The 12,769-nt window shown below is 51.0% G+C and overlaps 2 protein-coding genes across 7 annotated transcripts; both read left to right on the plus strand.

Annotated features, from left to right (window-relative positions):
* Positions 1–308: 308 nt before the first annotated feature.
* tmem106a (transmembrane protein 106A) lies at positions 309–3,511 on the plus strand. Of its 3 annotated transcripts, XM_029135534.3 has the most exons (8): positions 327–639; positions 1,294–1,442; positions 1,580–1,643; positions 1,732–1,885; positions 2,261–2,401; positions 2,474–2,517; positions 2,591–2,644; positions 3,091–3,511. In XM_029135534.3, the coding sequence occupies exons 2-8, from the start codon at positions 1,298–1,300 to the stop codon at positions 3,200–3,202; spliced, it is 714 nt and encodes a 237-aa protein (XP_028991367.1). In that variant the 5' UTR covers positions 327–639; positions 1,294–1,297; the 3' UTR covers positions 3,203–3,511. The 3 variants fall into 3 exon arrangements, with proteins under 3 accessions (XP_055360310.1, XP_028991367.1, XP_028991368.1); XM_055504335.1 differs by lacking the exon at positions 2,591–2,644 and having other exon boundaries at positions 309–639; XM_029135535.3 differs by lacking the exons at positions 2,474–2,517; positions 2,591–2,644 and having other exon boundaries at positions 328–639.
* A 302-nt stretch (positions 3,512–3,813) lies between these two features.
* Positions 3,814–6,239, plus strand: arl4d (ADP-ribosylation factor-like 4D). 4 transcript variants are annotated; one of them, XM_029135542.2, is made up of 3 exons: positions 3,814–3,959; positions 4,222–4,429; positions 5,185–6,239. In XM_029135542.2, the coding sequence occupies exon 3, from the start codon at positions 5,226–5,228 to the stop codon at positions 5,829–5,831; it is 606 nt and encodes a 201-aa protein (XP_028991375.1). In that variant the 5' UTR covers positions 3,814–3,959; positions 4,222–4,429; positions 5,185–5,225; the 3' UTR covers positions 5,832–6,239. The 4 variants fall into 4 exon arrangements, with proteins under 4 accessions (XP_028991375.1, XP_028991371.1, XP_028991372.1 ...); XM_029135538.2 differs by having other exon boundaries at positions 5,188–6,239; XM_029135539.3 differs by having other exon boundaries at positions 3,929–4,055; positions 5,188–6,239.
* Positions 6,240–12,769: the final 6,530 nt, after the last annotated feature.

The following is a 12,769-nucleotide window of genomic DNA, read 5'->3' on the forward strand; positions in this document are numbered from 1 at the left end:
ACTGTACGTTCTGTTCTATAGGCAGAGCAGACAGGACCTTCAGGAGCAGCTCCGCTCCCAGTGTTTGCTGCATCTGTTGGAGTAATCATTATTTTACTGCTCGCGCAGGAGCATCTCGCTTCCAGGAAATAACAAAGTAATAAAGAAACAAGGACTGGGAATTTTGGCAAAGCCATTTGTGCAACGTGATTCGCACCCTGTCACCATGTGACCTTTCCTCCGGTCACTAGATGTCAGCAAACTATAAAACAGGTTCATTCGCTGGAACATCCGAAGTGTTGATTTCAATCTACTTCAATTATAAAGTGAATTCATAATTTGCGCCTGTTATGCTTCTGAATAGTTTGTAATTGACTCCTTTGTGATGCGTGGATGTGACGCAGCACATGATGAGACGAGACGGAGAATCATAAAAAGCGGCAGCAGCAGCAGCGTGACCGTGTTGAAACGACGACCTGTCACGCACAGAAGGAGGAAGTGATCCTCCCACTTTATTGTTGTTGCAGAGACGGCGTCGCAGTGAATCTCCAGCCTGTGTTCATGTCGTTTCTAAAGTTGGGGGCTTAAAAAGGCCGCAGCAGCCGCGCATGTCTTCGCACTGGGACGAATTTGGACATTAACGTGGAGCGGCGTCGGGAGGTGAGTGCGCAATTACGCACGGATCGGAGCTATTGGACACTTGTTTCGCAGGCATTGAAAGAGTTTGACTGTGACGGTTTATCTGGAACGCGTCATAAGTAGAGCTTTGGGTAATGTCGGGTGTGTTGGCTGAGGTGTTGGGAGCATGAGGCTGTGACAGGTGGATCAGCACGTCAGATACGCATGGAAACAGGTGGAGGAAGCGCTGACGCTTCACTTAAACAGCAGTGCTGCCGGCGCGGCAGGTTTTCTGCTTAAGTGAAAGTAGCAGCGGCTTATTCCAGAAATATTCTACCACAAATACGTCCCAGGTCAAACATAGTCTAGTAAGAGATGTGTTATCGTCTTTATTGTTGTTATGATGGAGCCCGTTGACGGTCATATGATTTAAATTACTGCTCCTCATCTGAATGTGCGTAGTAAATAATGGGAGAAGGCGTCTGATGTTTATTAAAGCTCATTCAGCAGCTCTCGCACATTCACGCCTGCTTTTAAATGTGTCCAGAGCCATAAAACACCGTCTCCAGGTTGGTTTTGCGCACTCTGCTCGCATAATTTCCCGAGCTTTTATTGGTCATTTCATCGCTTTGAGTGAAGGGTGGTGTCAGTGCGTGCGGGGGCTCAGCTCCTGGCTCTGGTTCTGTTTTGATGCAGCGTCATGGAGAACCCAGACGGCCCTGATACGAACAAGTGGGTGGAGAAGGTGAAGGCGCTGAAGCACTTTCCTCCCTATGGCTCCATGGATGGAAACGCATCGGGAGAAACCTGCCCCACGTGTCGCGGCACCGGTCGGATTCCCAGAGGTTTGGACCTCGCAGTTTCACTATTACACGATCCTCACATGAGCATCACACTGAGCGACAGGGAGCCGTCGTGGAACTGGACGACACTAACGCTGCTCCGTGCTCTCACATCGCGTCTGTGGGGTTTTGTTTTGCAGGACAAGAGGAGCAGCTGGTGGCCGTGATCCCGTGCAACGACGTGAGGCTGAGGCCCAGACGCACGTAAGCAATAAGGACCGGAGAGCAGTGTCTGACCCTGGGTCAGTTTGTGTGCCGTCTCTCCACCGCTGCGTGTCTGTGCTGCCTTCAGGAAGCTGTACATGTGCGTCTCGATGGGCGCGTGCCTCTTCATCTGCTGCCTCATCCTCTACTTCCTCTTCCCTCGGAGCGTCACGCTGTTGCCCGTGTCCGTGCAGTCGGTCATGGTCTACTTCACCCCGGAGAATGTGGAAATGGAGGTCAAGGTAAAGGAATAAGAACGCCCCCGTGACCCGTGTCACAGTGGGTCATAGGAGTCGCACACGGCGTTGCACAACTCTAGAAAGTTTTCCTCCTGCTGGGGTTTCATCTGTGTGGAATGCTGCGCATGCACCACCTGACTGGATGACTGTAAACAGCACCTAACGACTCTGTGCGCGAGGCTGTGTTTTCCCGAGGCCTTTAAACGCATCGTATCGCTTTTACTTGTGCCTGATTGCAGTATGTAAACGCAAGTGTGAACGTTGTCCCGTTCGAGCCTCACCTCAGCGCGTGACTGCAGAGAGCGGCTGTAAACGCGTGGCGTTCGCAGTTCCCGCGGGTGTTTTTAATGGCGGCCGCTGCTGCGCTTCCTCCCCCAGAATCTCATGAACGTCACCAACCACAACTTCGTCCACGTTCAGCTGGTGGAGTTCGACATCCAGGGCCTGATCGATGACGTGGTCGTGGGCAAAAACAAGGTGGTGAACCTGACGTCCGTCCCGTGGCGCTCGCAGAAGTCGGTGAGTGCGTGGGGTCAGTGAACGCATCGCGCTGACGTGACGCGGGTCTTATTATGGTCTGTCTCCTCCCAGTACACGATCCCAATCACCCTGGTCATCGTGGACGAAGGCATAAGGTGCGTTTGACACCGCGCCGTCATTACTGTCTGATTAAAGCGCTCCTTATTCACTCGTCTCCGTCGTTTCCAGGAGTTACTGCCAGTCGGCGCTGATCCACGTTCACACGCTCCTGCTTCAGCTACAGTAAGCGCCCGGAGCTCCCGGGCTTCAGCGTCGGCGCTCGACGGCCCGAGGACTCGCACGCACGCCGCTTGTTTCGCTTGAGCGAGAAAAGAGGACTTAAGCCACAAGTGCTAACTTTTTCATTTTCATTTCTTCTTTTTTCATGAACTCCGGACGCGCTCGCAAGCTGCTGCTCTGAATCATTAAACAGAGTCCAGAGTCTTGGTTCTGAATGTGAATGAGAAGAGGCATGAATATCTAGGCCTGTGTTTTATGACTGATGCATGTTTTGCTGCTAAACCTGCCTGATGCCTCTTGCAGCGTGCTGTGGTTTATTAAAGAAGTGACAGGACTTCCTCTTTCAGTTTGCATTCCTTCCCTTATTGGCTTTTTGCTGTAATGGTGACTAGTGCCAAGAAAACGCATTGAGCGACTCTCTCTCTCTCTCTCTCTCTCTCTCTCCACAGGATGACCATGAACATCTCCTACCTCTCCCACACGGAGCAGGTGTCTGTGGACTCCTTCGAGTACGTCGACTGCGGCTCCAACTCGACCACTCCTCACCCCGTGGCGGCGTGAACGTGTGAATGACGCCCGAGGCGCTTCTGGTTTTATTCTGTGTTTTATCGGACTTCAGCGCCGATCACTACAGGGATGAGTGGAGATTCTTACACATGAACAGTGTTTCTAATCTCAATGGTTTTGAATTACATCATTACACATGATGAAAATGGCACTCTGACGTTTGATGGTTTTGCCTTTTTTTTATTTGCACTTTATTAAACGTTGTATGTTTATTTTGACACTCAACCAGTAATAAATACTTTAATCAAGTATAACCTCATTCAGTGACCTCATCAACTCACAATAAAAACACTTCGGAAAGAAGACATTGGTTCTTTTCTGGGCCCTTGCAGTTCATAGTGCGGACAGAGGATGGAGCCGCTGCTGTTTAAGATGTTAAATGACCAAAAGAGTGACCAAACATTTAAACCTCTCGGTTTACGTGTAAATATGGATCAGATTGGGTCTTTTCATGTACCTAGATTCTGTGTATTCATGTCCCCGTTCTTTAGGTTAAGACTTAAACGTGCTGTTTTTCTCGCTCTCTGGCCTGATTATCGGCCTCTCTGTCAACACACGCAGCTGGTTTAACTTTCACCATGATTAGCTTCACACACACACACACACACACACACACACACACACGATCCAGTGGAACCGTATGCTCACCTGTGATTAGACATAAACCACTTACTAAAACTAGGCTGCTTAGTCAAAGGAGGCTCGAGTTCAAATCCTCAAAGACCTACAACACAAAACCACCTGAAAACAGGTGAGTGTTAATGATGAGACACGATGAGGCCTTTTTGAAAGGTTGGACGTGAAACACGTTCAAGACCTCAAAGCAAACTGAAAAGCTGTGAGACAGGTATGACACACTATGAGACTGTACTGTACCAGTAAGGGTGAAAATGTAGTGAAAGAAGTTATTTATACTCATGAACGCATCGTGGCTATTATAAGGAGACACCGAAACCAGGATGTAGTGACTTTTCTTTTTTATTATTGGCTATTTTGTGTAACTTGGAGTGCAGTTCACTGTTGCGCCACGGGGCGTCGTGCTCCAGCCGTTCAGGTGGCCGTGACGTCATCCGGGCTCAAGGCGTCGCGCGTGTGTGCGCGCTCGGGTCCATCCAGATCTGCCAGGGGTGCAGCACGAGCGGAGCAGCGGACGCGAGCGACGGCGCCTCTTCTGATCGCCGCGATGGATTCGCGTGTGTGATGTCACCGCGCGGTTGGAAGGTGAGGACGTCGACGCTCGTCTTCTCATTGTGCGTGTGTTTGTGTGTGATTCGATGTCGGTGCCGTTACGCAAAACCGCACGCGTTCGAAGCGTCCTCCGAGCGTCGCGCATTTCGCCTGCGTCTCCATTGAAAGTTAATCCCGCAGGCTGCGTCCGTGGAGCGGCACGGGAACATGCCCCGCACCGCACCGCAACGGAGCGGCGCGCGAGCGGACGGAGCTCCGCGGCGCGTCCCCGCTACAATAAGTCGAAACGCAGCCAAGTAATAAATGACAGTGGACGCAGCCTCTTTGAACAAACGCGTCATTGCGCAATAATCCAGTGTAGGTTGCGCATTTATGAAGAGTTGCACCTTTCTGTCGGTGTGCTGTGGCTGCACGGCCGCCGCCGTTCCGTGGTTATTAGGACGTCAACAACCGCATTACTGCTGCTGCAGTGGTCCTCAAAACATGTTGGTGTCGAAATCAATCAGCACCAAGAAGAGCTTTTCAGGGTTATCGGCCTTAAGAGGATTACGGCCGGCAGATAAACTAGACCGGGGGACACCTCACCCAGCCATTTAACTGCGCGTCCCTGAACGCCGCGCAGCACGTGTCAGCAAATCTAATGTATTGTTTTTGGTCACGGCTGAATGATAGAGCTCAGCTGTCGGTGTTGCACTTTGTGCGCTCGCTGATAACGGCTGCCACGCAACACTTGCACTGCAACCTGCTCGCTGTCCTCGGGTCTAACCCCTCGTCTCTGTCCCGATAAGCAGATGCGAGGCCGCTGATCGACGAACCTCTGGCCGGAATCATGGGCAACCAGCTGAGCGACATGGCTCCCGCCGCGCCGTTCCTGCCGCACTTCCACTCGCTGCACGTGGTGGTGGTGGGTCTGGACTCGGCCGGCAAGACCTCGCTGCTCTACAGGCTCAAGCTCAAGGAGTTCGTGAAGACCATCCCCACCAAGGGCTTCAACACGGAGAAGATCAAGGTGTCCGTGGGCGCGTCCCGCTCCATCACCTTCCAGGTGTGGGACGTGGGCGGCCAGGAGAAGCTGCGGCCGCTGTGGAAGTCGTACACGCGGCGCACGGACGGCATCGTGTTCGTGGTGGACGCCGCGGAGCCGGAGCGCATGGAGGAGGCCAAGGTGGAGCTCCACCGCATCAGCCGCACGCCGGAGAACCAGGGCGTGCCGGTGCTGGTGCTGGCCAACAAGCAGGACGCGGCGGCGGCGCTGGGCGCCGGCGAGGTGGAGAAGCTGCTGTCGGCGCACGAGCTGAGCGCGCACACGCTGCTCCACGTGCAGGGCTGCAGCGCCGTGGACGGCCGCGGGCTCCAGCCGGGCCTGGAGAAGCTCTACGACATGGTCCTGAAGAGGAAGAAGATGGTGAGGCACAACCGGAGCCGGCGGCGGTGAGCGGCGGGGGGTGCGTTCAGGCGCTCCGCAGCTCAATGGGCTCGTTTAGTGGGGGACGATTTGTGCCAACAGAACGGTTACGCGCTGCCTGAGGGTCCGGAGGAGGGATTTACTCACGACGCATTGTGTTGTAACAAAGCAGCTCCCACGTGAAAACAACGAGCGACTCGGAGGTCGAAGAACCTTTCTCCTCAGAACTTAGAACCTGTTTGACCGTTCACAAGCACAAGCGGCGGCTGATCTGCTGCGGAGGCGTTTCTTCAGGAGCACGTCGTCGTAAATGAAGGTCTCGGTGATGGAGATGATGCTTCGTCTCACTCAGTTCATCATTAGCGCGGTGTTTATATACAAGTTGTTCGATTTTGTAACACTGAAGACTTAATAAATCAAAGCACTGTACAGAACAAGTGTAACAAGAGTTTTTATTAGAATCTGTCCACGTGTTTAAAGGTGCTTTTACCAGATGTTTTAAAACAAAGCACAGTTTGACTGTTGCCTGTTCTTTAGCTCACAGTGGAACCCATTGATTTGTAATGTAAGTAATTGGATCGTGTGCAAACACATTTATTATTCCAGTGGCTCAGTGACTTCATCCCTTCAGTGGTCGCAGTGTCGCGTTTCCCGTCTGATGAGGTAATAAGTTTCCTCCTCCAGATTCCTCAATGTCACAGACTCCAAGCGCACGTTGACTTCCGTGCCCTCGTCGTCCCCATTATTCACGCTGAGCTCATTAAAACTTCCAAGGAGGTCTTTTGCAGACTCATCCCGACACCAGCTGGCGCCTGGGCATAAATTAGCATCGTGATGCGGCGTTTTCAACAGCTGAGACGCAGCGCGGCCGCGTGCAGCATCAGTCAGTCGACAGCAAACGCGTGATCTGCAGCGAAGGAGACTCGGCGCTGCTCGCTCCGCGGCTGATCCGTCCAGCGGGCGCACGTCTCACAGGAGGCGGAACCCTCAGCGCTGGTGTCAGGACTGGAAGAAGCCAACGGCCCACAGCCGTGTCCCAGAAACACGGTCACACCTGATGCCCCCGATGAGGAGGAATCGGCTAAAAAGAAGTGATGCTAATGGTTCGATGACCTCAGTTGTGCGACTAGGAACACAAACACAGTTTTGCCCCGTCAGATAAATAACAACACATCAATAATCTCTTTACAGCCCCTCTGATGGGAAGCAGCGGGGCGCGGCCTACAAACACAAGCCTCTTAACACGTCCAACTGGGGGCTAGGCATAATTTCCCCGTCGCCACGGCAACCTGAAGTCGGCAACCACTAAAGGGTGACCTGAGGGGGCAGCGGTGGGGGTCAGATTGCTTTTCCGTGGCGGGATGTCGGATCCAGTTGAGGTTCACGAGGGGGCAGAGATTAGAAAACGAGCCCAGGATCAATACTGAGCCCTGAGATCCTCATCTCACACCGGCCGCCTGGCTTTTCCTCTATTATTGTCGCTCCGTGTCTGTTTTTAATCCGTTCCTGCCTCCACCTGTCGATTCCAGAGGGCAGCGGTTAGCGGCAGGTACGGTGCAGGACTCTGAGGGGAGCGCCGTTAGTGGGAGGGCTGGATTAGTGGCTTTTACTCCTGCGGGGCCGTAAAGCTGCCACTTGGCCTTCGTCTGGATGGAATAGATGGGGAGGGACACGCGGGGGGGGGGGGGGGGGGGGGGGGGGCATCGCTCATCCTCGAGGCCAAAGGAGCAGGAGCAACAAAAGACAAATCACAGTGGGTGGAGCGCATGGAATCGCCTCACTCGGAGGTGATCCTGCATCAGAGTGAGGGGATCTAATCACCCGTCCTTCATCTCAGCCATAATGCTATTATAATATTCATTGTATTTGCTGGAGACAGGTAGCGCAGCAGGTGTGGAGGATGGAGTCATCCTTATTCATGGCCACGTTTCTTCCACACAGATTCAGATGAGTCACCGCTCGGGAACTATGATGGAATTATGTCTCGCATATTGACTGGGATTTAAACTTTATGGCCAAACTCTCCAATAAGTCTGAGGCTCCCAAGGATCAGGATTCAGTTAAGGATAACTTCATCTGGTTGTGTCTGTGAACAGGGCTCATCAGTTCATGGTGAACCGTGTTTATTCTTTTCCAGCATCTGTAAAATTACACATCTGTTGTGGTTTGGATTTTACTTGTGATTACTACAAAACAATACAAGATTTAAATATCTTTCTGACATCTGTCCAGAATGTGTGATGATGACCTCGTCATCTTTTGTTTTGTTCTACCACTGACTAATCCTGATTCTCCACACCCACTCTGACACCGTGGGTCTGCCCTTTATCCCATACCAGGATTACCCAGAATCCCGTCTGGTGCTTGCCAGCTTGTGGGGTGAGTGTGAGCGATGCCCACTAAACGGCGGCACTGCTAAGTCCTGGGTGTCACTGCTGCTTTGAATCGGAGTTGCTCAAACCCAGACTAATGCGGAGCAGACCTGCTGAGAGTGGTGTCCAGTTCAAAGCTGTTTATTTGTGTCGCTCTAGAAATGTGCTGACTCGAGGATGATGTGGCTCCGTTTAATGTAACAGGAGCCACAGTTAAAGATGGAGCTGACCTAGACCCACATTATGCTCTACTGAGGCTTGTGACTAGTGGAGCGTTTAGCTCCTAAAGAGACTATTTAACAGGGAAACAGTGGAAGTCCGACGTGGACTGAAACTGGAGTGTAAGGAATGATGGAGGTGGCGGTTTCAGATCCTGAAGCCCAGCTGTGTCTCAAACCACTGACACTGTCTCCATTTGTGGAGCTGCTGTCCCCACATGGCTTCTGTTGTGGTGACGTCCTGCCTGTGGGAGTGGGAGCCCTGTGCTCTGTGACAGGACCAGCTGTGACCACCGGCACCGGGCTGCTTTCACAGATAGCACGGGGCACGTGGGAGAGAGCGTGCACGTGAGCCGTGGAGCTCATGTCTGTGTTGGGGAGATTTCTCTGTCCACTTGTTGAAGGCGATGTGATGCTGAACTCAGAGTCAGAGTGGTTAGTGAAGTCCGTCCAATCATTTTCAAGTAGGTGTTTTTGATATGAAGCATTTGCTCAACTGATTCTGGAATCTGATGACTTATGTCCTGCGTGCTAGTGGGTTTATTATATGTGCACAGTGGACTGAAAACTGAATTCTACAGAGAGAACGAAGGAATGTTGTCCGAGGCTGTAAAGGGGAACCCATGTGGATCAGATCTGGTATTTAGGACTTGATCATAGTGGCTCTTTGTTCCCTGCAGCCAGCCTTCACACGTAGTGAGGCCATCACGTCACATCATGAAGGTGAGCAGTGGAATCCAAGTCTTCCAGTGAACCAGACCTCAGTGCTCACAGTTAACTGGAGTTCAATCACACGTCTACCGACCCACAGAGTCCACAGGTGCCACGAAATTCTGCTCGACGAACCTAAAACTGGGCTGGTTGCAGAATGAGACCACAGGTCACAAATAGCCTTTTGCAAATAAAAGCTACTTCCTGTTAAAGTCGACCTAATGCATGATCTATTTTAACTATTTATACATGATGTGAAACCACCCTGGCATTTCCCTGCAGAATAGAGGAGGTTTCTATTATCACGAAGGAAAAAGATGAAAGTGAACGCCAACCATTGTGTGGACGCCTTTTAGAACGCGTCCTGTGGCTCACATTCGCCTCCAATGAAGCATCTGGTGATCTGTAGCTGCGCTGAGTAGATGGACGTAACCAGCTTCCGCCTACTCTTTCATTAGGAACTTATTAAACCTGAATGGGAACCTGGAGCGTGCAATAAGAAACACCTCAGGCATCAGCCACTAAGTATCCTATCATTGTGTCAAGGGCACGGTGCAGAGACCACCTTCATTGTGCTGTAACACAGAGAAGCTTTCATTCGTCATTCACCTGCTGTGTTTCAGCTGTGTTCATGCAGACACACCAACAGCTGGAGGTTTGTTTTCAAAGTACACGTAGAGAAGAAAGAGCATAAATACCCAGAACCCGACGAAGCGAAGAGGCAGCGAAGGATAGAAGCGACGCTTCACCGTCCCTGTCAGCTGCAGCCCAGCGTCATGGGACCAGGGCACAGGGGGTGAGGGGGAGCACGCAGGGCTGTGGATCCTGATACAGGCGGCGCGTGCTGCAGTGCAGAGACGCAGGATGTGAAGCACGTGGCTGCAGGTGAACCCTGACTCCAGGAGCGCTCACTGTGGCTTCAGCAAAGTCACGTCCCTCTCTGACATGAGGGATGGAGTTCACGTTTCAATTCAGTTTTATTTATATAGCACCAACTCACAACGTAGTTGTCTAAAGGCACTTCACAAGGGAAGATCTAAGACCTTACACAGCTAAACCCAACTAATCCCACATACAGCAAGCCTTCAAATGGAATGAATGACTATTTGACAGCAACAGTGGAGGAAAACGGCAGAACCAGGCTGAATGTGGGCGGCCATCTGCCTCGGCCGGCCGGGGTGAGGGGTGAGAGAGCGCCACAAGCAGGAAGGTTCCCAAGAAAACCATGCATGACATCACATGCAGCAGCTGTGGTTCAGATGATAGTGGATGTTTTAAAACAAGCTTAAAAACACATCACGCAACATTTTGGTTAAATAATTCACGCGTGTTAATCTCCACAGGCCAATTAAAAACACAGCTACTTTAAAACAATGTTGTCTGAAGCTCGTTAGTAAAAAATGTTTGTTTAATCCACATAAAATTAGAAATGTTCAAAGTCTGAGTCTTATTCAACCTGTTTCAACATTTCTTCAGTCTATTTTTACAAACCTTATGTCATTTAGCTTTAGAAATCGTTTATTAAAGCCTCATGAGAACTGGCTTCGTGGTCCAAACCTCTTTCACTGGCTTAGTCTGGTCATGTAAGCTGAAGTTGATGCTGTAGCCTCAGCATTTAACATTATTAACACCGATTAGCCAAGATGGCTGAGCTATTTGAGGAGGTCTTATCAGAAAAGAAGGTTGTATTGTTGTGATTAATCTTTTGCCTGTAGATCTGACCAACGGCCTGGGAATATTTCCCAGATCGTATGTTCAGCTTGTAAGATCCAGTTTGGCTTGTTACTGGTTTCTGTCCTATGAGTGGAAGGTAGTAGTTGCCAATAGGAGCATCACTGTGTGACCGTGTCTTGCTGTGTAACTCTCCTCCAGGCTGAGGGGACACAGTCATACTTTCACTCTGCACCAAAAACAAACATGGAGCTCGTGTTCTCATCCCAGAAGTAGGTTGCTGCCTCTAATCTGCCCGGTAACAGTTGTGCAGCGCGCACATGTATGTCCGTGTGCACGTATGGCTTTGATGGTTGTGTGCAAACATGCATAAGTGGGCACGTTTGCATGTGCAGCCGGCAGCGAGTGGGCTGAGGTGATTGGAGGAGGAGGAAGAGTGGGAGGAAGAGGAGGAGGCCAGTGGTGAAAAGCTCCAACTGAGGCTAAAGATAGCACAGTGCTCGCAGGCGCCCGGCGAAGCTTCGCTGTCTCTGTCAAGGTTACACACACAAGCACGGAAGACGTAACATCAGTGCACGGGGGCTGGAAAGAAGGTCCTCAAACACACATACATGGGCTTTTATTTTATGATGTGATTCTAAAGTCCAGGTGACAGAGTTGAGAGTGTTGCTCTAGTTTTGATGCATCGTTCTCCCTCACATCTCGTCTGGAAGTATGTGTCCTTCCTTTCATGTAAATCAATTAGACCTGATGTGGGGAAAGGGGTTAGAAGATCCCAGCGCTCCTGGTAAACATGAGGATTAAAGGGTTAATGAAGCAGGAGTCACGTCAGCGGCTGCAGTGACACACTGATCCACTTCAGCATGTCGGTACATCACTAAGCGCCGGGTCTAAAGATAGAGCCGCTCTAATGGACGCTGTCCAAAAGACGCTAATCACAGCCACCAGCTCATTCACGGAGGCTAATTAGAGTCTCTGATCTCACTTTAACCAGTCGTAGCCCTTTGGAAACGCTGGAGCCCCGACGAGGAGCTGCTGGAAGAAAAGAGGTCCGTCTTAAACTCCATCCTCTGATGAGCTGCTGTCCTCTGTAATTTGGTTGGGAAAAACAAGCTTGGTGCTTAATTGGTTTGGACTTCTCCTCTCATTCACCCTGTTTGGAGACGACAGATGAAATGGTGTCAGCGTGTCGTAGGAGTGAACCTAGCGACAAGGTCCATCCTTTGCCAGGATCACAAACGAACGGTCAATTAACAGAGCTCCGTCTTTGTCTGGAACTATTCGTGAGTGAGGATCTAAAACCTTTTCCCACTGCTTTGAGATTGAGGTCACGACAAATTAGACACACATCAAACCCAGAAATCAGCAACACAACAACACAGTGTAATTGTGACACCAGCCGAACATTCATTATTGTTGTAATAAAAACATGAGGACAAAGAGATCAACACACAAACAGGCTGTAATGATGTAGATAATGGGACCGTTATCAGTCAGTCCAGGCTGTTTAACACAGAGTGAATGGAGCAGTTGCTTTGAAAGCAGGATGCTGTGGGTCTAAAGCTCCAGTCTGTGCTATGGGATGTAAACAATGCATTCATGAGCCTTGATTTAGAATCGTGTATATGATCCAATAAGAAACAGGAAACAGCTAATGTGTTTGCTCAGTCACCCAGAAGTGTAAAAATGTTCAGATGAATAAATCCACTATATACTGTATATGAGAACTACTTACATAACACTTTGACCCGTGGCTGAGCTAAGCCCTGACTTTAAGTGCCATTAGGAACCAGAGCAGCCAGCTCAGACTGAGCCTGACCTGCTGTGAAGGAGAACGGCCGGGGTCAGGACCTCCTCTCTCCACCGCGGGCCCGATGGAGGCGCAGGGACCCCCGGGAGGAGAGCGGGCGCGTTTACACACAGGCTGCAGCAGCGTCCACCCCACGACTGTCTCGCTCCCTGCGAACACGTCGGATGAAGCCCCGCTTTAGGCCGA

Source organism: Betta splendens, chromosome 19 (genome assembly GCF_900634795.4).
Source record: "Betta splendens chromosome 19, fBetSpl5.4, whole genome shotgun sequence".
Taxonomy (NCBI): Eukaryota; Metazoa; Chordata; class Actinopteri; order Anabantiformes; family Osphronemidae; genus Betta; species Betta splendens.